Here is a 25,618-nt window from a genome sequence, read left to right on the forward strand (position 1 = left end):
TTCTGAGGGAAAACAAAAACGATAAATTAGAAGAAACATTTTAAGACCATTATAGGTATCTGACCTTCAAGTTCTTTCTGCTTAACCAAAGTAAAGTACTTCTTTGGAAAAGGCATTAGAAAGTAAAACACTTTTTTTTAGGCACAGTTCCTGGGTAAAATACTATTTGCTCATTATTGAAAAAATAATGATAAGAGGAAAAAAGAAAACTCTGATCACATTATTTACGTTTTTTGCAATTTGTGCTAAGTTTATCATACTCAGTCTCAGATTGATGTAGATAACTGTAAACCCTGAACTATGGCATGATCTAGTAGCATAATGCTATTTCCCTTGTTGGCAACCAAGATATGTGAATATTACCCTAACATTTACACTAAAACAATAATGTTCTCCCACAGCTCTCCAAACACATCAAGCTCTTTCACACAGTTGCAGGGGCTGTTCCATCCACTAGACTATAATTTACTTTTTTTTTTTTTTTTACTTAGTACACTCTTTTTCATCATTCAAGACCCAGTTCAGATTCCAGCAACCCTGTCTTCCCCACCACCTGGCAGAGTCAAACACTCGCTCTTAGGTTACACTTCTAAACAATATATTATATTGTAATTATTCTTATGTATATTATCTGTCTAGGACCATTCATCTTTTGCCCAGCACTATGTCCATGACACATACTAGGTTATTATTTGTGTCTTATTTAAAATTGAGTTGAGGTATTTTATTTTTTTTAAGATTGTATTTATTTACTTGAGAGAGAGACAGAGAATGAGAGAGAGGTCATGAGAGAGCGCATGAGAAGAGAGAGGTCATCAGGAGAAGCAGAGTCCCTGCCAAGCAGGGAGCCTGATGTGGGACTCGATCCCAGGATTCCAGGATTATGACCTGAACCAAAGGCAGTCCACTTAACCAACTGAGCCACCCAGGCGCCCTGAGTTGAGGTATTTTAAATAAGCAAGAAAAATTCAGTATTTCAAGGAAGTCTATGGCAGGAAAAAATAAAGATTTTTCTTTAATCATGGTCTAAGTCCTGATTCCACTTCCTATTAGCTGTATGAGACTGCTGGAAAATTACTTAGCTTAGTCTTCATCTGCCAGGTGGGATTTTAATGTAGATTTCAGAGTTACTATGATGACTGAGATAATATACGAAGAAAACCTAGCTCAAAGCTTCCCCATTCTCTCTTCCCCTTTATTTTTATGTCTGGACTTGAACTTGGTTGGCTCCTTTCTTTATGGAAGAAGCACCTGTTCCCCATATTCTATATTACCTACAGTACAATGTTTTAGTATTTTCTCAGTGTCTATCTTTTGTATCTTTGGAGGAAGTAAAACTATGTATTGGATTAATCAAATATGAAACTATATTTCTGTATCGTCACTCTTCTTAACTATGATTATTATTCTAAGGCTTATTTGAAATGATATTTATAAAGCTTTTCTTTAACAGTTCAAATCTGTGACATGCTAACCTTAGTGGAGGACTTGGTTATTAACAAAACTGAAGCATTAAAATAAATATCATTTTAACATTGATTGTTATCAGAGAATGAATCTGAAATAGTGCTTTCTACAAGTTCATGGTATGCAGTTTTGGAACAATATCATTAAGTGTAGTCACGTACCTTTTTTAGAGTCCTTTCCAAACTGCAGAGTGCAACCCAACACTAGGCACAAATCAATTTAGCTGGCCAAGACTCACAATTTTTTAATAAAATAGATCAGAGCATTGGAAAGAATGCAAGTAAGCATTTCATGCAAATCTTGTTGCTATTATATATTAATATTTGTATGTAGTATGTATATATTGGGTTATAGTATAAAATAGATTTCTTCAATAGATGGAAGCTTAAAAAAAGAAATATGAAAACTACTGTATTGCTAATTAGCTAAGAGAAAGAATTTATGTCCTTTTATGATAAAAGAATAAACATACGCCACATAGCTGGCCATCCCAGACCCTTGGCAGGTGTCTCTTCTGAACTTCTACAAAGCTCCCTAAGTGATTATTATAACACTAATGTTTGTTACAAAGTGCAAATCAGTTCATATCATCTTATGTACAGTTCCTCTGCCTGGAATGCCTTTTCACCCTTTCTTGGCCAGATGCAGAACCACCAAAACATCAAACAGTAGGACGTACTCAAGAAACAGCACCAAATAAATCAACAGGAAACTAGAGAGTAACGACCCTGACATAATGACTAGCTTCATTACTTGAGAATATTTTAAAATAGCTTTAGTACTTCATTTTCACAAATAACTAGAAAATTCGCCTCCAGAGTAACAGGGGAAAAAAAAAATATGGCATCAGAATATATATATAGCAGCACTATTCACAATAACAAAAAAGTGGAAAAATCCCAAATGTTTATCAGTAGTAAAACAGATTAAAAAATTATAGTATATTCAGATACTAGAGCACCATAAGGCCAGGAGAATGAATAAAATACAATGACATGCAATCGTTTAAGGTGAATCTCACAAATATGTTGAACAAAACAACACAGCTCCAATAGAATACATACTACATGATTCCATTTGTGTAAAATCTAAATATATATATATATTTAGATTTATAAATCTAAATATATATATATATTTAGATTTATAAATCTAAATATATATATATATTTAGATTTATAAATCTAAATATATATATATATTTAATATATATATATATATAATCTATGATGGTGCGCCTGGGTGGCTCAGTGAGTTAAGTGTCTGCCTTCGGCTCAGGTCATGATCTCAGGGTTCTGGGATCGATCCCCACGTCAGGCTCTGTGCTCAGCAAGGAGCCTGCTTCCCCTTCTCTCCCTCTGCCTGCCCTCTACCTACTTGTGATCTTTGTCTGTCAAAAAAATAAATAAAGTCTTTAAAAAAAAAGTCTATGGTGCCAGATAAAAGGATAAGGTTACCCTTTGGGGTGGGAAGTAATCTTCCCTGGAGGGGAGTATGAGAAGAGATACTGGGCGGCTGGTGATGTTCTGCTTCTTGAACTCAGTAATGGTTTTGAAATATGTTCTGGCAATTCAATGAGTTGCCGATTTTCCATTTGTGCACTTTTCACTACATACGTTATGTTTTACTAAAAACTTTATTTGGCAATAAGCACTTTGCTACTTTTATCCATTTTTCTAAATGCATTTTCTGAATAAACATATCTATCATTCATAATTCGTATTTATTTATCTCTTTCTTGAGCCACAAGGAATTTAAGGTGGTTCAAATGTACATGACTGATGCAGTCAATTTTAGACTAGACTAAAGAACATCTATGTCAGACCCGGAAACTCACCATTGCAGGAACTGCCTCACTATCTCACAACTGCTTGTCAAGTGCTTTGACCAGTCAAGCACCAATAAGAAGCATACAGCTTACGTGAAAACATCTTCATCCATATCATTCTCAATCTTCAGAAAAAGCAGATAGACCAAGAAGGCTTTTTGTTTGTGTGTTTGTTTGTTTGTTTGTTTTGTCTTTTTGAGAAAGAGAGCATGCACATGCTCATGGGAGCAGCAGGGGGTAGGACAGAGGGAAAAGGAGAGAGGGAATCCTAAGCGGGCTCTATGCCCAGCACAGAACGTGAAGCAAACTTGATCTCACAGCCCTGAGATCATGACCTGAGCCAGAATCAAGAGTCGCATGCTTAACTGACTGAGCCACCCTGTCGCCCCCGGTTAAACTTTTTACTTTTTTAAATTTTTAAAAAGATTTTATTTATTTGAGAGAGAGTGAGCAAGGGAGAGAAAGAGCATGAGCAGAGGGGAGGGGCAGAAGGAGAGGGAGAAACAGACTCCCCACTGAGCTGGGAGCCCAATGCGGGACCCAATCCCAGGACCCGGGATCATGACCTGAGCCAAAAGCAGACACTTAACCAGCTGACCTACCCAGGCACCCACACACACACAGCAGAATTTTGAAAGGAAAATCAAATTAACTATATATTCAAGGAACTTCTAATTTCCATTGTTATTTGCCTTCAAAACAAGAAAAAAACAACCCTTTTTGATATCCATCATCTCTCCCTTATAACTTAATAGAGGCTGCCCATGCATTTAGAAATTTCACCTCTGACCCTAGACCCAGTTCTATTGCAAGTTAACATGATTAAGTACAGCAAAAGAATCAAGTGATACACTCATTCTTATCATCAACAGGTATAAGCAGTCTCCAAAACATTCTTCTAAGACGCTCTCTATGACCTGAAACTTAGAAATTCAGTCTTCTGGAGGAGACAGGAGAGAAAAAGTACCCCGGAGTCTTAAGGAAGACTGTACCAAGCCATGTTGACAATTAGCACTTCAGTAAAAGCCTCAAAATGTTGATCCGTGGATTCATGTTTTACACCTAAAACGACAAATAATTTTGCCTGGACTGTTGGAAATCTGTTCCATCAGGGGATCTTAAATAGGAGGCTCATAATATTCCTCCAGAAGCAAATGATCTTGGGATTGAAACAGCTGATCAGTGATTCTTGGATCAGGCAGATGACTAACCAATATCGACAGCTTCCATCCAAGAAAAGAAGAATGACTTTCTGGTGTCTCTACTTCTCCTTTCTAAAAATTATTTTGTTTACTCTTTATCTTAGTTATTATTATGCTTTGGTATCTAATGATCAACTAATGGTTTCTCATATGCTTTCATGTATTTTCATTCTTAACACATTTTTAATCTCCTTTAGTCTTTCACTACTACCTAAGAAAATGTGAAAATCTCCCTATAATCCCACTAACAATATGTAATAGATGCTCTTGGAAACACTACATGCAGTAAATGTCCCTCCTTCTGGAGCATTTCTGTACTGGAATTTTCTTCACGTTATTAACCCTAACCTTCAGTCTTACAAAAATTCAACCTTGCGGGGCACCTGGGTGGCTCAGTGGGTTAAAGCCTCTGCCTTCAGCTCAGGTCATGATCCCAGAGTCCTGGGACCGAGCCCCACATCGGGCTCTCTGCTCAGCAGGGAGCCTGCTTTCCTTCTTCTCTCTCTGCCTGCCTCTCTGCCTATTTGTAATCTCTGTCTGTCAAATAAATAAATAAAATCTTTAAAAAAAAAAAAAAAAAAGAAAAATTCAACCTTGCTCCCAAGTCATTACAGCAGTTTCAACAGAATCAACAACACCAGGAGCAGGGCCTAAAATTGTCGTTATCTTTGCTTTAGTAGCAAATCTTTATCTATGGGCATCCTGAAATTTCCATCTCATTGCAATAAATGAAAATCAAATGTAAACTAACTGCAGTAGATGTATTATTGCTCATTATATAGAGTCACTTATCTTCATGATCACATGGAAAGACTTTCTAGACTTCCTCATAGTTAAGAGCCTTTTGACAAGTTTGGGGAATGAGCTGTGAGCAAAAGTGACCGACCTCTGTTAGTTTAATAAGTTCTCCATTCTCCATCTGTTCTCTTCCTCTGATGCAGAAACCTGGTAGCTATGTGTTCCAGGTGGCTTACCAACAAGAAAGAAACCCTGAACTGCCACTTAGAAGAGAAGCATTCCATCATCCTATAGCTAAGTCTCAGTGTTTTTAGTGGGCTTGTGTCCCTAGGCTATGATCTTCACAATCACCAATTGGTGAGATGGGAAGGCTAGAGGGGACTGCAATTGGGTATTTCCCTTCTCTCCTGTTGGCTAGGTAAAGTAGTATCCCTTGAGAACAAAAAGTTCTGAGAATATTTCAAAACGATTAGTTTTACCCTCCTCTGCTAAAGGTACAAGAGAATTGTTCACTGACCTTCACCTTGAGAACCTGGTGAGGTTCCTCACAAAACTGGGGAGGTCGAGAAGGTTGTTCCCCTAAGGCTGGGCTCCTAGGAATTTTTAACTCTTAAGTCAGTGCACTCAGCCTTCAGTCTGAGTTCCATTAGTTATAGTTTAAGTTTTCCTACCAGATCCTACCTAGCTCCAAGAGTTTCTGTTCCCAGTCAGCAGTCGTCCTCTTTCTTCACCTCTCCCTCCAACTGTCAGAGGAATGATTTGCTCTGTGATTTCAATTATGTGATAAATCTTAGAAGAGTTGTTGATTTTCAGTTTGTTCAGCCTTTTCTTGTTGCGAGGATAAGAGTAACAACTTCCAAACTCTTTCCATGTCAAAGAGGAAACCAGAAAATCTCCACAATATTTTTTTCATCATTTATCAGCATGTCTTTTTCACACTTAAATGTGAAATATTTGTGAGAGCAGGAACCACAGTCCTTTTATCTCTGGATTCCTAGTACCCTGCACAGCGTTAGAATTCTTCAGGGTTCAGTCATGGACCTTCTTATCTGCTCTTCTCCACACACTCTCTGAGTTATCTTATCTATTCATCTAGATTTAACACCAAAAGTTGTAACTCTAGCCAATCCCTATCTCTCCTTCAAAGTTGGCTAATTTATAACATCTGAAGCATAAAAAATCTAAAACTTATATTTTAGTTGCTAGTCTTAACCTATTCATCCTTTCCCCATCTTGATCAGAGTTAATGGCATCACCACCTAATTAGTTCTTCCTATCGGAAATCTGGCAGTCATCTTTGGCTCTATTCTCTTCCTTAATAACTTTCTCCAAATCTACTACACTAAAAATAATCCTGCCATTTCAACCTCCAAATATATCCCAATCCACTCCTCTCCATCTTTAATCAATTTGGTCCAAGTCATCATCATTTCTAGCAAAGTCTTTCATAAAAGCCTCCTCATTGTTCTATCCACTTCTATTCTCATTCATTCTACTCATAGAGCAGCCAGACTGATACTCACATTTAAATTAACTCAAGTCAATCCCATGTTTAAAAGTTTCCAATTATCATCCTTTTTTACTGAGACTCACACTTATCATTCTCTATAAAACACTATCCTATCTGAATCCTACCTCTGGAATCTCATCTCCCACCATACTCCCATCTTATCCACTATATTATAGCCACATTGGTCTTCCTTGTCTCTCAAACCCTTTGCTACTTAAAAGCTTCAACAAATGATGTTCCCTATGCTTAAAAAACATTCTTTCTCTTAGCATTTTTTCCTATTAAAACACCTCACAATCAAAGAGGATTACTATATTAAATGGTCATTTGATTCTAATGATTAAAATTTTAGATTTTTCTAGTTTTTCAAAAGTGTAATTTTTATTATGTCCCAACATGAATAAAACTGTTATTACATGAAAATTCAAAACAAACTAATCCAATTGACTGGTTTAATTAATCTGTATTTTAAAATTTCTAACTTACCTTTGTTATTATTCTAGCTATTGGGAATGCAAAGTTAAATTAACAGTTGCATTCCAAAGAATTTAACAGTTTTTTTCCCAGTATGCCCATTCTTAATTATCCAGGTACTTGTTTTACACTTTACATATAACCTATATTATAGTGTCTTTGGAGAAACTTTCCCTCATTTTGATGCTGAGGCAAAAAATAGTGGAAGGAAGGAAGGAAGGAAGGAAGGAAGGAAGGGAGGGGAGAGAGAGAGAAAAGAAAAAGTAAAATTATTTAATTTATATATTAAGGAATTTTTGCAAAGGCTGAGTGAGCTGACAACTGACACAAATGGCTCAACTGATTTTCTATGCCTTAAAATTTATAGAAAGTCAAAATTGGACACACTGTTCTACTTATATCTACTGTTTCACATGAATCACCAATATCAAAATTAGTAAATATTCCATTATATTAAAGAACTATGAAATAAATAAACTCCGAAAATACAGATTCAAGAAACCTACATTATTATAGCTTTGAATAACCACAAAATGGGATTTGTGTAAATTCATTAGAATGAAATTACTGTTCAGGAAATATTAGACTTTTAATGCTATCTGATAGAATACTTGGTTATTCTACCATGAAAATATCTATATGGAGTGTGAGAAATATAAGTCCTATTTTTTATATATTAAATAAATACCTAGAATTCAGTAAGCAGAGGAAGTTATCCCATTCAAATGGTAGTCAAGAAAGAAAAAAATGAGATGACTCAGAAAGAAGTCTTAGAACACAGATGAATTAAAGAGAGGATTCACAAGTATCCTGGTTTTTGGACCAGAAAGACAGAAGGAAAGCTCCTGGAAAATTATATACCAAAAATCCTCAGGATAACAGGAATGTGAGATGAAAAATCTAACTATTGAGAGACTCTATTAATTCTCAATTTATTTTTTTAGTGGCTCCATGTCCAGTGTGGAGCCCAATGTGGGACTTGAACTCACAACCCTGAGATCAAGACCTGAGCTGAAATCAAGAGTTAGACACTCAACCGCCTGAGCCACCCAGGTGTCCCTAATTCTGAATTTTGAAAACTGCATAAATCACAGATCAACAAGAAGAATGAGTTGCCTAAGATAGTTTAAAGGAAATAGCACCTATTAAATAAGAATTAATTTTTAAAATATCCGAAAGTACTAGTCTTTTCTCCTACCATCTTCCTATCCAAAAATCCAAGCAAACTGAATTATATTTATTATTGAAGTAAAGCTATTTCTTTTCAAGTTTGCCTTGATCTTTGTTTATGTCAATCAAAAGTCACTTTATTTCAGGGGCGCCTGGGTGGCTCAGTGGGTTAAAGCCTCTGCCTTCGGCTCAGGTTATGATCTCAGGGTCCTGGGATCGAGCCCCTCGTCAGGCTCTCTGCTCAGCGGGGAGCCTGCTTCTCTTCCTCTCTCTCTGCCTGCCTCTCTGCCTACTTGTGATCTCTGTCAAATAAATAAAATTTTTTAAAAAGGTCACTTATTTCAATAATTAGACATTTTTAAGTGTCTACCTTTTTAAAGCTAATAACCAAATATCTATTTTATTTAATGGCCACTATAATCTACTAAATAATGTAACTTAATCTTTATTACTTTCTGAAACTTCCAAATAAGATACATAACTGAAGTCATTTAACACAGAGGCAAATTTGCATCTAATTATATTTTGATAGTAATTTTGCTATTCTATGACATTTCAGTGCCTTAGAGAAAATAAGCAAAATAATGACAAGGTATGCCATTTTAACACAATTTTTTATTAGAAAAGAGTTTACTAAATTCATTTCTATTTCTTGAAGCACATTCTTATACCATAAGAATTCTTATGCCATAAAAGGATAAAACATGTAAAATCAGTTGTGAATAAGAAAGGTTTGCCGAGTTCCTCCTACAGATCAGGCATTCTGTTAGATGCCAAAGATAAAACAGTAGATGGAATAAAAACGGTCTTGACTTCACCTAGATTAAATACTTCAACAGTTCCCATTTTAGAACTACATAGACAGTAGAACCCCACCCCCCCATGCCTCATCCTCAGTTTCACTTTCAGTGCTTTCAGTGACCTGGGATCCACTGGGGTCTGGAAGAAGATGATCCTCCTGCCATAACAGGTCAATGGTCAATGGTAGCCTAACACTATGTCATGGGACCTGTGTCATTCCCCTCACTTTATCTCATCATGTAGGCACTTAATCACCTCCCATCATCACAAGAAGAAGAGTGAATATTGTACATGATATCTTGAGAGAGAGAATCCAAAGTTATATAACTTTTATTAGAGCATATTATAATTGTTCTACTTTATTATTAGTTATTATTGTTTATCTCTTACTGTACCTAATGCATAAATCAAACTTCATCATATGTACATATCATATGTATCATATGTATGTATGTACAGAAAAAAAAACAGTAAAAATAGGGATTATGTGCCATCTGCTGTTTCAGGCACCCACTGGGGGTCTTGGAACATATCTGCAGATAGGGGTGAAGAGGACTACTCTAAACTCTTAGAAACAGTATACCACAACTTAATTTTAGGTCGGTTGAAACTAAACACTGACAAAATTTAAAATAAAATGCACACAAGATAATATAAAATGAATGAGCATATTACCCTCAGCCATAACAAGACAAAAAGACATTTATCCCCTAGTTTGCATTAAAGGCAAACATGAAAGTTTCTCTGTTTCATCTTGGGGCTCCTAGAGTAGTCATTCTCATCCTCTCCTAGAGTTCACGTCACTTCTCAATCTGTCCATCCCTACAAGCAAACCATCTTCTCCACAACCAGAGCTCCCACTTAAAAAAAGCATAGAGGCTGAGCGGTAAGAGCATGTTGGAGTAAGAAGACAGTTATCATGGAGAGATTAGAATTTAAATATATAAAATCTTTCTCACATTCTCAAAGTTACTTACACTTCAAAATATAAATAATATTACTGGCACGGAGTTAAAAAGAGATGGGTGAACAATTTTTTAAAGACTACTTTCTATTTTACTAACAACTGAAATAAATGGAATTGACTCTTTTTTAATGTTTCAGGCCAATGTAAGAATAAATTGCTATGTTTCCCAAATTACGTTGATAACTTAATGAAATGTTCAGTGAAAGCAGGACTCAGTGGTCAAATATGTTTAGTAAACATTGAATGTCCTAACCCCTTCAGAGCACTTTTAGACCCTCAGAAGTATTACAATAAAGAAAACTGCTTGACCTTTTTTTTAAAAGAACCTTTCTAAAACTATTTGACCAAAGGCTGAATTGGGGGGTTAATCTTTCTTAATGTCCTCTGAATTATTTTTTAAAGAAACACACTTTAGAATATATTACATAAATGGAGAAAGATGTTTTACTGGGTAAATATAATTTACATTATCCATACTAAAACTGAGGGGAGTACTACTTCTTTTCACTTTTACTACCCTATAAATTATCCTGTTTTCTTTTTAGAGTTCCATGATAATTAAAGATGAAAGTATCAAACTCATAACCTAACAATTTTAGTTTCTGAGGAATAATATTCCAAGGGCTGTCTTTTAATACATACTCTTCAGTATGTTATGCTATCAGAGATAATATTTAGTCTATACAGATCAGCTTACTTACGTCTGGGGCTCCTTTTCATTTTGTTGTTTTTGCTGGGGCTGAAGAACGTTATTTACCAGTTCAGTGATCCCACTAAAGGGAAACCACCTGTTTAAATAAGCAAATAATGTGACTGAATAACAATGTAGGTCAAATGTTTTCTTAACCATAATAATAAAGAGACACAGGCACAAAAGCTACAGCCAATGGAAATGTGAGCTCCAATTATCACCAGGCAGTCAGAATGTAGGGAAATTAAGATTGAACACTTAACCAGTCCCCAAGCAGGCAGCAAAAAACTACATCCAGTCAACATGTGGATGAAGTAAGAGGCTGCAGGCAGCTCTCTTACAAGCCAGAGAGTCAGAAAGCAGAAGACACACTAGCTGCAGCCTATCCAGTATTAGTGTAAGCTAATACCATCCAAGGTGCAGAAAGCAGAATATGGCAAAGGTACAGAAATCAAGCCTACTGCACTCTAAATACATTTACTTACTGTGTCGGTTGTGGTTTGTGCTCTTCTTTGACCCTAAAAAGATAAGTTTGCACAACTGAGTGCACTGTACTAAGAAAAAAATTTCTCTCTACAATTTGTGGCCATATAAAAATTAAAAATGAGGTTTGTTACATAGAAAAGGTTAGTGCCTTGCTACTTGGAATTATACACTTAAGTGGACACAAAAAAAGAGATGTTGAATCACTTGTTCTGAATAAAGGACTGATATTAAAACTCTACTATTGTTTTAATGATTCCATGATTTAGTCCTCGAGTTCTCTGCATATTTTTATTAATATTGATATTGACACTTTTAAAATACTTAAAGTGCTATATTAAACACAGTTACATTTGTTTTACTGAAGATAAATCGATTTCCTCTTTATTTTTTTAAATTCTTCCTTAATATAAACTGAAGGCATAAATATTTTAAATAAAAATGTATAGTTTTATAAATGTATTTTAAAAGCCTTACAAATGAATTTATTTATTGCTTAAAGGAACAGATAAAAGAATTGGGGCGGGGGGGTTATGTATCCAATCTACCTAAAAATAACTACTAAAATAACTATGTATATTAAATTTTAAACATTTATAAGCTAAAGTAAATTATTCATATAAGATAACAGACTAAAAACGCATTTAAACTACAATCAACTCAGTGCTTCACTGAAATAGCACTAGATATTTACAAGGTAGAGAAAGCCCATACCCAAGGGTACTGGATTCCTCTGAAATTTGTCTTCCCACACTCTACCTAGGACCAGTCCTGAGAGGTAAACTTATGACTCAGTGATCAGTTCATTAGCTTTTACTTTCCCAAAGAAAGGCTAAGAATTGGTAACTAAAAATGGTCACTAAAATCTAGGACTTTCATAAGGAAATTATATTAACACTGTGCATTAGATTCTTTTTAGATCAAATTGATTTTTTCTTTTCCAGTGTGTTCCTATTTATAATGATATAAGCAATAAATGAAAAGGTATACCCTTACAATATTCTTGTGTCCCAACAGATCAATATAATTGATAACTGTCTATCTCTATATTAACCCAAAAATGAATATCCTGTGTTCTCCACATAAACTTCAAAAAAGTGTAATAGTATTATCCTAGAGCTAAACCCATATCACTTAATATTTAAATATAGTCATATAATGGATTAATAATAAGATTGTATTTAGCACCAAATATCCTATCAGCAAACAAACACAAAAACCTTAGAGTGACACTGGATTCTATCCTGAAAACCTATTGTATTTTCTAGAGAGTAAGATTAAAAACTGCTTAACATTTGGGACGCCTGGGTGGCTCAGTTGGTTAAGCAGCTGCCTTCGGCTCAGGTCATGATCCCAGCGTCCTGGGATCGAGTCCCACATCGGGCTCCTTGCTTGGCGGGGAGCCTGCTTCTCCCTCTGCCTCTGCCTGCCATTCTGTCCGCCTGTGCTCGCTCTCTCTCCCTCTCTCTCTGACAAATAAATAAAATTTAAAAAACAAAACAAAACAAAACAAAAAAAACTGCTTAACATTTCAAAACAAAATAGGCCCCAAACAGATAATGGCAAAGAAAGATTACTGTACCAGCTCATCAAAATGGAGAACAATGCAAGATTACCCTTTACCAAGTGATATGTATGTTAAAAACAATAAATATTTAAACTAATAAGTGAATATTGAAATAAACATGCAAATGAGGGGAAATATTGTTAAAGAATTCTTGGGTGATCTCTGCAAGGAATCGTGTTGCTTTTTTAATTAGTGACAAAAGTTTTGATCATAAACAAATTGATATTAATCTACCAATCAGTTCCTAATTTCAAAATTTTACTTGAAAAATTAACAGACATAAAAATGTTAACTACCAATTCTAGGAAGTATTTCTGGGCATTGTAAGATATGTGAAATATACAAACATTTGCATCAGCTTCCTAAATAAAATATGCATCATAATAAGGCAGTTAAAATATTTATCCTATCAGGTGGCCAACAGACACATGAAAAGATGTTCATCATCACTTATTCTTAGGGAAATTCAAACCAAACTACAATAAATTATCACCTCACACCTGTCAGAACGGTGTAATCAACAACACCAGAAACAACAGGTGCTGGTGAGGATGTGGAGAAAAAGGAATGCTCATGCACTGTTGGTGGGAATATAAATCGGTATAGCCCCTCTAGAAAACAGTATGGAAGTTCCCCAAAAACTTAAAAAAGAGAACTACCCTATGATCCAGTGGTCACACTACTGGGCATTTACCCAAAGAATACAAAAACATTAAATTCAAAGGGACACATGCACCCCGATGTTTACAGCAATATGGTCTACAATAGCCAGATTAAGGAAGCAGCCCAAGTGTTCATCAATAGACAGATGGATAAAGAATGTGTGGCATATATATAGTGGAATATTATTCAGCCATAAAAAAGAATGACCTCTTGCCATTTGCAATGACATGCATGGAGCTGCAGAGTATAATGTTATGCAAGTCAATCAGAGAAAGACAAAAACCATATGATTTCACTCATGTGGAACTTAAGAAACAAAACAAATGCGCAAAAGAGAAAGAGAAAAAAAAAGCAAGAAACAGGCTCTTAACTACAGACAACAAACTGATGGAGGGGAAGCTGATGGGGGAACAGGTTTAAACTGGTGATGGGGATTAACAAGTGCACTTGTTGGGGTGCCTGGGTGGCTCAGTGAGATAAGCATCTGCCTCTAGCTCAGGTTATAATCCCGGGGTCCTGGGATGGAGCCCCCACATCGTGATCCCTGCTCAGCAGGGATCCTGCTTCCCCCCAACCCCATTCATGCTCTTTCTTGCTATCTGTCTTGTTAAATAAATAAATAAAGAGTGCACTTCTTGTGATGTATGGAATTGCTGAATCACTATATTTCACACCTGAAACTGAAAAAACACTATGTTAAAAGAATTTATCCTATCTTTAAATACAATCAAGAGTATAAAATTATTCTCCTTCTTCCCCAATATTGTAAATAAAATAAAACCTCAAAATGTCTGGACATAATTAAAATTCATGATGAGTTCATTTACAAACGGGTAATATGAAAAAGTAATCATATCTTATATTTTTTTTACAATACACTAACATTATTAACAATGAACACCTACATTTCTGCATTCCAAAAAGTGTGAGGGACTTCCACTTGCCAGTCTGATACATAAAACGCTTAGAAATCATCACTTTCATCCTTACAACAAGCAAAAAGCTGAACAAACTGAAAACCAACAACTCTTCTTAGAGCCATCAAAGAGTTTAGGTAACCAGACAAACTGGTGCTCTGAAAATGAAAGAAATAGAGAAATAGATAGAGACCATCACATTTTAGCAAGAGCTCAAGTCAAGGGGCTGAAGCCCACACCTGAAGTGGTAGAAATACTTTTAACTAAAACTGACCAATTACTCGAGACTCAGTGTGGACTGGTTGAGAGTTTAAAATTCCAAGTGCCAGTCTTAGATGTGCCACCACATTCCCATAAATTTTATCCCCAGGAACCCTACCCGTAGCTCACTGTTAAAATCGAAGAAAAATCTCCTACATCCAAACAAAAGATGGGGAAAGTAACTATTACAAAATATTCCCAGGGCTCCCTACTCTCCTCAACAATCCTAAACTCAAGGGAAAATATTTTACCAAAGCCTAAATAATTGGTTCTACCAAAACCAAACAAGCCTGAAGAAGAAAATTATCTCTTCTAGCCTTTGAGGTGGAAAAAAAAAAAAAAACACAAACTACACCCCCTCTAGCCTTCAACATGGGGAAAGAGAAATACCCAACTCAGGCTCACCAAAAGACAGACTACTGAATGCTCCTCCCATAACACCTTACCCCCAAATCAAGAGAGCTCCTGAATAATGACAAGATTACAACTAAAAGAACTACAAACTTCAGACACTATTTAGTTGAAAGTCTCAGGGAAACAGAAGGGAAAGGAAGGAAGGAAAATACAAATAAAGACAACAGGGAAGGTTTTGGGAAGATGATGGAGTCAAAGGCAATAGAAATCTGTCCCCCTACCTGGACAACAATGGCAAAATCTGTCCAATATAACTATTCTGGATTTTTGGAGTCTAATGAAGGTTTTCAACTTCGGGAGAAGACTTGAACTATACACTGCAGTTAATTTTGGTCAACTTGGGCTCTTAGCATAATATGAGCGACCCATTCCCCACCTGCCAGACCCACAGTGCATTGCTGTGCACCTGCTCCTGGAGGAACCTGCACACAGCTTGCAGGGGTCAGGATAGGTAAAAAGGACTCTGGTCTCCAAATATCAGTGATCTGTGCTCAGATCGCAGACTATTGCTTCTCATCTCAGAGCTGCAGACAAATAAATGAGTGGCTGTTGCTGCAACTCCTCACACTGTTGAAGTCTTTCCCCTTCTGGCTAAGGTGATTTCCAGGATGTTTAAATGGCCAGCTCAACTCCCCCTCCCCCACTCTGTTCTTTAATTTTTCTCCCTTTGGGAGCCAAACATTGAAAAGCAACGGCATGTATGGGAGAAAGTAAAGTCACTGTACATGCCCAGAGAAAGGTCCAGGCTTAACAAAGACCTGAAAAGACCTTAAATTTATACCACAGGATAATGCTCAGCACAGAGACAGCCTAATTAAATACACACACACACACACACACACACACACACCAAAAACAAGAAAACCCAGTGAAGGGGGAAAAAATCTGATTTCCAGACCTACCACATTAGATTCAAATGTCCAATTATCAACGTAAAAGAAAAAATCCTAACACATACAAATAGGAAAGTATTATGCATTCAAAGGAAAAAAGGATGAATAGACACTGTCCTTGAAAAAGACCTGACAGCAGATCTACAAAACAAAGACTTTAAAACAACCATCTTAGGGGCGCCTGGGTGGCTCAGTGGGTTAAAGCCTCTGTCTTTGGCTCAGGTCATGATCCCTGGGTCCTGGGATCGAGCCCCACATCGGGCTCTCTGTTCAACCAGGAGCCTGCTTCCCCCTCTCTCTCTCTGCCTGCCTCTCTGCCTACTTGTGATCTCTGTCTGTCAAATAAATTAAAAAAAAAAAAAAACAACCATCTTAAAGAAGCTTAAAGAATTAAAGGAAGATGTGGGAAAGTCAAGAAAATCTATGAACAAAACAGGAATATCGATAAAGAGATAGAAAACCTAAAAAAAAATTAAAAAGGATTTCTGAAGATGAAAGTACAATAACTGACATAAAAAAACTCACTAGAGAGATTCAAATTACAGACCAATACCCAAATACTACCCAAAGCAATGTACAGATTCAATGCAATCCCTGTCAAAATCCCAATGTTTTTGGCAGAAATACAAAAACCCCTCCTAAATTCACATGGAATCAGAAGGCACCCTAAATAGCCAAAATAATTTGAAGGGAAAAAAAAAAAAAAAACCCAAGAATGAAGCTGGATGACTCACATATACTAATTTCAAAACTTACTACTAATCAGCGTAGCACTTACATAAAGACAGAAACAGACCAGTGAAATGTATAGGGAGCCCAGAAATAAACCCTCATGTATATAGCCAAATGGTTTTTGACAAGGGTGCCAAGACTATTCCATAGCAAAAGGACAGTCTTTTCAACAAATGAGACTGGGAAAACTGGATATCTACATGCAAAGAATGAGGTTGGTCCCTTACCTAACTTATACAAGAATTAAATCAAAATCAAAGACCTAAATGTAAGATCTAAAACTATAAAATTCTTAGATGACAAATATAAGAGCAAAAGCTGCACAACACTGAATTTGTCAATGATTTTTTGGATATGACACCAAAGGCACAGGAAACAAAAGAAAAATTAGACAAACTGAACTTCACAAAAATTTTTAAATTTTGTGAATCAACAGAGTAAAAATGCAACCCACACAATAGAAGAAAATGTTTAAAAATTATATCTAATCTCAAGGGACTAATATCCGGAATATAGAGAGAACTCCTAAAACTTAACACACACACAAAAAGGAACCCTGTTCAAAAATAGACAAAGGACTTGAGCAGACATTTCTCCAAGGAAGATACACAAATGGCCAATAAGCACATGAAAAGATGTTCAATCTCACTGATTAGAAAAATGCAAATCTAAACTATTGTGAGATATCACCTGACACCTATTAGGATATCTACTATCAAAGAACAAGATAACAGGTGTTGGTAAGGATAAGGAGAAATTGGAACCCTTGTGCACTGTTGGTGGGAATGCAAAATAGTAGAGTCACTGTGGAAAACAGTATGGTGTTTCCTTAAAAAATTAAAAATTATTATATGAACCAACAATTCCACTTCTGGGTATATACTAGAAAGAAATGATAGAGGGTCTCAAAGAGATTTGTACACCCTTGTTCATATTAGCATTATTCACAATAGCTATAATGTGCACACACCCCAAGGGTCTATCAATGGATAAATGGATAAGCCATACATACACACACACACACACACACACACACACACACACACACACACACCCCAAATGAATGTTACGTAAACTTAAAATGTTGGGAAATTCTGACATATACTACAAAATGGATGAATCTTAAGGACATTATGCAAAGTGAAATAAACCCATCACAAAAGACAAATACTGTATTATTCTACTTACATGAGGTACTTAGAATAGTTGGAATCATAGAGCAGAAAGTAGAATGGTGGTTACCAGATGCTGATGAGAAGGGGAAAATGGGAGTTCTTACTTAATGGGTCTACAGCCACAGTTTGACAACATGAAAAAACATTCTTGAAATGTATAATTGTGATGGTAGTATATTATAAATATATTTAATATCACTGAACTGTGCACCTAAAAGTGGTTAAGATGATACATTTTATGTCTATGTATTTTACCAAAATTAGAAATACTGGTTAAAAATATAAGGACAATAAAAGAAATTTTAACCTCTGATACCATAGATATATCAAACAATAAACAGAGCCTGACTCATAGCCAAGTAAATATAAAACCTAACACTAAAAGGCAATCTACCTACGTTTCTTTTACACAATAAACTTTATTTAGCTTTCAACAAAGAATACAAGGCATTTGTTAAAGGCAAGAAAAAACACGGGCTGAAGAGACAAAGCAGCATCAAAACCAGACTCAGAATGACAGAGATTTTAGACTTATCCAACTGGGAAGAATAACTATAATATGTTTAGAGCTTTAATGGAAAGAGTGCACAACTTTTTGTTGTGTGGGTTGTGCGAGCAGAGAGGTGGAATGCTTAAGAAAGAATGAAAAGAAAATGCTATAAATCAGTAACACGGTAACAGAAATGAAGACCTTCGTCTTTGATGGACTCGTCAATACACCTCACTCAGCTGGGAACAATCTCAGTGAGCTTGAAGATGTGTCAATAAAAACATTCAAAACTGAAAGGCAAAGAGAGAAAAGAGTAAAAGATGAAACAGAATGTCCAAGAACTGTGGGACAATTACAAAAGGTATAACATATGTGTAATGGGAATACCAGTAGAAGAAAGAAAGAAAGAAACACAAGAAATATTTGAAATGGTAATAATGGAGAATTTTCCAAAACTAATGACAAGACACCAAAACCACAGATCCAGTAAGCACAAGGAATACCAAGCAGGATGAATTTTTTTTAAATGTTCATCTAGGGGCACCTGGGTGGCGCAGTGAGTTAAGCATCTAACTCTTGGTTTCTGCTCAGGTTGTGATCTCGGGATCCTGAGATGGAGCTCAAAGTGGGGCTCCCTGCCCAGCAGGTAGTCTGCTTCCCTTCTCCCTCTCCTTCTGCCTCTCCCGTTACTCTCTCTCTAATGAATAAATCTTTTTAAAAGAGGTACACCTATGCAAATACTATTTTGAAAAAAAAAACTGTAAAAAAAAAAAGAGTATTTTGAAAGAAGTCAGAAGGAAAACGAATACCTTGCCTACAGAGAAACAAATACAAGAATATCGGAATTTTTTTCAGCAACCATGCAACCAAGAAGGAAGTGGGGTGAAATATTCAGTGTTGAAAGGAAAAAACAACTTCAAATTCTGTATCCAGTGACATTGTTCTTCAAAAGTAAGGGCAAAATAAATACTTTCTCAGACAAGCAAAAGTTAAGGGAATTTGTCATCAATGTACCTGCCTTCCAAGGAATGTTAAGAGGGAAGAAATGATACAGGTTGAAAATCCACATCTACATAAAAATAGGAAGAGAATTAGAGAAGGAATAAATGAGGGTAAAATAAAACCTTTTATTTTTCTTATTTTTAATTGATCTAACATAATTTTGTTTACAGTAATAATGGTAACATTGTGTTTGGTGATTATAGCTTACGGATAAGTGAAATGAATGACAGCAATTTTTAAGGTACAGGAGGGAAGAATGGGAAATACTCTGTCATATAGTACTTGTACTACCCCAGGGGTGGTATAGTGTTATCGGAAAATAGTTGTAAGCGTACACTGAAAATTCTTCAGCAACCACTAAAAAATATGCTTAGAGAGGAGAAAGCGTGGAACCAAAGCATATAAAATGTTGACTTTACACAAGAGAAGGAAGAGAAATAGTAGAAAACAAAGAAGAAGCAGAGGAAAAAGAAGAAGAGGGGGAGGTATTATGAATATGAAAATATGAAGAGGAAGGGGAGGAAGTAAAGGAGGAAGAAGAAGGAGAAATAAAAGAACACAGGCAATGAATGGGATAGTTATAAGTATAGTAACTATTAATCCAGTTATATCAATAATAGCTTAAATGTGAATGATCTACATACACCAATTAAAAGGTAGACACTGTCAAAGTAGACTAAAAAAAAGGCCAATGTGTTGTCTATAAGAAACCCACTTTAAATATAAAGACACTGATAGATTAAAAGCAAAGGAATGAAGAAAGATACACCATGCTAACATTCATAAAAAGAAAGTTGAAGTATCTACATTAATTTCAAACAAAGTCAACTTCAGAACAAGAAAATTATCAGGGATAAAGAGGGGCATTCCATAATGACAAAGGGGTGAATTCTCCAAGAAAACATAACAATCCTTAATGTGTTTGTGCCTAGCAAAAGAGCGTCAAAATATGAGAGACAAAAATTGACAGACCTGCCACAAGAAACATACAAATCCACTGTTTGGGTTAAACACTTCACACTTCGATCAGTAACTGACAGATCCAGCAGGCAGAAAATCAGTAAGGACATAGCTGAGTGAACAGCATCATCAATAAAATGTATCTAATTGGCATTCTCTAATACATCATCCAATAATACCAGAATACACATTACTCTCAAGTTCAAATGGAACATTTACCAAGAAGATCACATTCTGGGCCCTAACATGCTCTTTAACAAATTTAAGAGAATACAAATCAAACAAAGTTCCTCTGAGTTCACAATGAAATTAAACTAGAAACAAATAACAAAACTGTCATGGAAAACCCAAAAATATCTGGAGATTAAATAATATACTTCTAAGTAACACCTGGATCAAAAAAGAAGTCTCGAGAAAATTTTGAAGTATTTTGAACTAAATGAAAGTGAAAAACAACCTATCAAAAGTTCCAAGATGCTGCCTCTCTGCCTACTTGTGATCTCTGTCTGCCAAATAAATAAATAAATAACCTTAAAAAAAAAGGTTGCAAGATGCTGTTAAATCAGTACTTAGATGAAACTTTCAATACTGGATGCAAAAAAAGGATCTAAAATCCATAAACTAAGATTCCATCTTAGGAAACTAGAAAAAGAAGAGTGAATTAAATCTAAAGTAAAACAAAGAAAAAAAAATAAAAATAAGAGCATAAATCAATGAAATTTGAAATAGAAAATCAATAGTCAAAACCAACAAAACCAAAAAATGTTTTTTTATAAAGACTAAATGATAAACCAAGCTAAAGCTAAGCTAGTCAAGAAAAAGAGAGAAGACACAAATTACTAATATCAGAAATGAAAGATGGTCCATCACTACTGATGCCATGACATTAAAAAAGATAATAAATATTAAGAATAACTCTATGCTCAGAAATTTAATAACTTTGATGAAATGAACCATTTGCTTGAAAGATACTCTCTATGACAACTCACAACCTTGCAAAACAAAAACCACCAAGGTCCGAAAGTTTCCATTTGTGAACTCTACCAAACATTGAAATAGGAAATTACACCAATCCTCTACAATCTCTTTCCAGAAAAGGAGGCTGAGAGAACACTTTCTAACTCAGTCTCTTAGAACAGCATCACCATAATTCAAAAAACAAAGACATTAAAAGAAATGAAAATTACAGACCGTTATCTTTCATGAACACAAATGCAAATGTATTCAACAATGTATTAGCATTGTTAGATTGAATCCAACATTGTATAAAACAATTGTACCCCATGACCAGGTTGGATTTATCTCAGATATAGTGGTTCAATACTCAAAAATCAGTTAGTGGAGTCCATCACATCAACAAGTTAAAGAAGAAAAATTATCTATTATATTTGACAAAATCCAGCAACCATTCATAATAAGAACTCTCGACACACTATGAATTGAGCATATTTCCTCAATTTGATAAACATAAAAAGCTACAGATAACATCATACTTAATGATGAAAAACTAGAAGTTTTCCCCTTAAGATGAAGGAGGATTCGGCTACAGAGAGATCAAACAAAGGAATTTTGGGAATGTTGGAACTGTTCCAAATGATATGGTGTTGCTGTATACATGACTATATGTATTTGTAAAAACCCACAGAACTATACACCACAAAGAGTAAACCTTAATGTATACAATTTCTTAAATAATCAACCACAAGGGCAGGGAATCCTAGGATGAAATGCAGAATGTGATAAATGAATTCAGCTCTGTTTGGAAAATGGATAATAAACCTCAATGACTCAGAAAAATTTGCTGCTCAAAGTAACAATGGGAAAGGATATCTTAAGTGGATACTTCCAACGCTAAAGACAAAAAAAGAACTATACAATGTACTCTAATTAGTAAATCTGTTTACACACCCCACAGGTTAGCAATTCTGAAACTACCGTGGATGTTGACAGGAATTGAAAAATAAATAAACTGAAATAATGAGAGCCAGGTTTCTCACTGTCAGAAAAAGAAGTTACAAATAAGCAGAGAAGAGGCAAAAATGAATGAACTCTGACTACAGTGCTGGATTTAGAGTCAAAGATATGAGTGTGAAGTTATGCATATTTATATGTTATAGATAGACTGATAATGGCAGAGAGAAAGAAAACCTGTAGAATATAATTAATAAATTAGAGCTATTGTGCTCAACTAGAGTAATTAAAAGTGGAGCTATGAATACAAGCATTTAGTTTCATTCTCTTCCCAGAACTCCCCCAAGGACAGGGTTTCCTTATTTGTTTGTTAGAATGGGTTAGGATTCAAGGCTAGTAAAATTTATGGAATTGGAAGCAAAGAGACAAGTGGTAACTGTCTTTAGGCGGCAGTCCTGAAAGCTGAATCCTAATGCAATGATGAGAAGAGGCAAATTAACATCCCCAAAGGCTCCAGAATTGGCAGAACCAGGTATCTCTAGAAATAGAGTGTTAAAGTGAGACTAAAAACAAGTTGAAAGGGTCTTCACGAACAATAGGACCCAGATTCCCTCACTCACTCCATGCCTCTCCCCAGACTCCACAGAAGCTTAACAAGCATCTTCTCTGAAGAAGGTACAACGGAATGACTCAACTAGGGGAGACCAGGCACATACCCAACAGGAGTAATATACGAAACACAGAAATTAAATGAAGTCTTACATAATGAATGTTAAGACTCTAGCTTTTTCCCCAACATGGTCCCCAGTGCACTAGCTGCTAGGCATATTCCCTCTAGCTCAAAGTCTGGAAGATTTTGCTCTGGGTAATCTAACTCACTCAAGATAAAAGAACTGTGCTCCCCAACGATCTAGCCCAGCTATATCACAGACTATGTTACTGTTAGGGAACCAATTCTAAAGAAAGAGGAGACTGAGGATCTTATGAAAAGATTAAAATTAAACCAAGCCACCAAACATTTATAGAAACCAATATCTAAAGAAAGAGGAGGCTGAGGATATTACGAAAAGATTAAAATTAAACCAAGCCACCAAACATTTATAATATCAGAACTACAAAAATGGGGAGAAAAGGCAAAGAAAACAGATTATGTAGTGAAAGATTTCTACTCTTTATTGTAAATATAAAATGAAATAGTAAGACAGACCAGAGAACAAACACCTTCTCAGGGCATCTACCTCTACCTTTGGTTCTTAAAGCTATTACTACCATCTGCCCCGATTTATTCAGGATCCCCTCTTAATCTGACTTCAGTCACTCTGGTTCTCTTTTAGTTCCTCAAAAGGGCCATGCACCTTTCTGCCACAAGATCTATGTAAATATCTGGACATATTTGGGGGAAATATGAACATTTTCATTAACAATCACATAATTTCCTATTTAATGCCATTTATTTTAACATTTGCATACATCTATAAATGGACTAATTTTTTTGGCATTTTACTCACAGCAAATAGATCAGTGTTTTAGAAACCGTGGCTCTTAAATTCTAGCTGTCACTACGTTTGCCTATGAGAAAGAGCCACTCACAAATATTTGGAATACTTATGAATAATGGAAGAGAACATTGATCAAACTGTTAAGTTAATAAGGTGGTTATCAATGAATGCTGAAGTCCTTTCTATATTAGAGTTAGTCCACAAATGTTACATAATCCATCTGGATTATATATGTGGCAACTGTTCAATGTCAAATTATTTTCCCCCTAAGACCAAAGATGTCCCTTCAATACCAGATGATATTTGCTCAGAGAGAATACAAGCTTATTTTTTTTCTAAGTTATACATAGGTGATAGATAGATAGATAGATAGATATCCAAAAAGGAAAGTAAATTCATGACAAAGTGATTTTTAAATCTTCTTTTATATTAACATGAGCAACTAAATACTTGAGTGCATCATTTAAAAACTGTCATCTTTTCTTCGTATATCTTTTCTCAAATTTCTTTCACTAGTTACTCAACCTTATCATTATCAGTTTGGGGTAAAGATATTTTTCCTAACCATTTTCTGAGGGAAAATCAATTAAAAACTTTTTTTTTTAGATTTTATGTATTTATTTGACAGACAGAGATCACAAGTAGGCAGAGAGAGAGGAGGAAGCAGGCTCCCTGCTGAGCAGAGAGCCCGATGCGGGGCTTGATCCCAGGACCCTGGGATCAGGACCTGAGCCAAAGGCAGAGGCTTTAACCCACTGAGCCACCCAGGCGGCCCCAATTAATAAACTTTTAAAGTAACTCAACTGAAATTCCAGAGCATTAGTTTTGTATAAAATGGCTAGTGAAAGGAAAATGGGCTCAGGAGAATTTAGACAGGCCTAGATCCTATTTCTTGTCTATGTTACCTGGTATTTATGTGATCATGAGCAACTTATTTAATTCAGCCTCCGTTTGTAATTAGCAAAATTGTGTTAATGCTGGTAAAAAACACTTTAAAAGACTGAATAGTCATATACACAGTAAGTGAAAGTACCCTTTTCAAAACTGAACTTCCTTTCAAAACTAAATTCAAAATATTTAATTATCCAACTTTAAAATATTTATATTTCATTTCTGTGAATATATTCTCCTATGGAGGGGATAATAATAGGTGAATAGGAAAAGTCTGGAAAAGAAATTTTCATTGAAAATTTTTTGTAACTTTTGTATAATATTTGAAAATAATTGAATAAAATTTAAATAAAAATAGAAAACTACTATAACCAAAAATATTAACCAAATTCCATACATAATGTCCTAATAATTTCATGTAAGTGAGCCCCCTGAAACAGGGATTATATCTTATTCATCTAGGGGACCCAAGAATTTTGAACAATGCTGGGCACATTCAAAAACATCAGGAAGAACGGGTGGGTAGTTGAGACCTCTATCTAGTTTGGTCATATTTATGCAGTTGCAAAAATAAGACTAAAAATGTCTCTCTACTACCTAAACTATATTATAGAATACAACCACTTAAAGAACTGTTCTATCAGAAAAGCCAACAGTAATTGATCTATATATATAAAGAGAGAGAGGGGCAATCTAAAAATCCTGGTGATTTGCCATAGCATCAAACACTTAAAAAAAAAAAAAACTATCATTATGCTCTGTAAAGTTAGTCTACTCTGAAGCCATCTCGGTATACTACCCCAACTGTGTGAAGTTAGAATTCCTTCAGGGTGATGCCAGGTTCCATTAGAAATTTATTTGCAACCTGCTTGGGCACAGAAGCCATTGTCTCCACAAACCTTGATGTAGTTG

General features: G+C 35.4%; 1 protein-coding gene across 21 annotated transcripts in view; it reads right to left on the reverse strand.

The window, feature by feature from the left end:
* RIMS2 (regulating synaptic membrane exocytosis 2) overlaps positions 1-25,618 on the reverse strand; it is a 587,006-nt gene that overhangs the window by 485,740 nt on the left and 75,648 nt on the right. For 7 of the 21 annotated variants that reach the window (XM_047727198.1, XM_047727164.1, XM_047727172.1 and 4 more), the window contains exons 2-3: positions 11,334-11,366; positions 10,859-10,945 (exon numbers count right to left, since the gene is read on the reverse strand). The exons of the other annotated variants lie outside the window; for them this stretch is intronic. In XM_047727198.1, coding sequence (XP_047583154.1) covers positions 10,859-10,945; positions 11,334-11,366 — 120 coding nt within the window. The remainder of the gene's footprint in view (positions 1-10,858; positions 10,946-11,333; positions 11,367-25,618) is intronic. 21 annotated transcript variants of the gene reach the window in all.

Source organism: Lutra lutra, chromosome 4, assembly GCF_902655055.1.
Source record: "Lutra lutra chromosome 4, mLutLut1.2, whole genome shotgun sequence".
Taxonomy (NCBI): domain Eukaryota; kingdom Metazoa; phylum Chordata; class Mammalia; order Carnivora; family Mustelidae; genus Lutra; species Lutra lutra.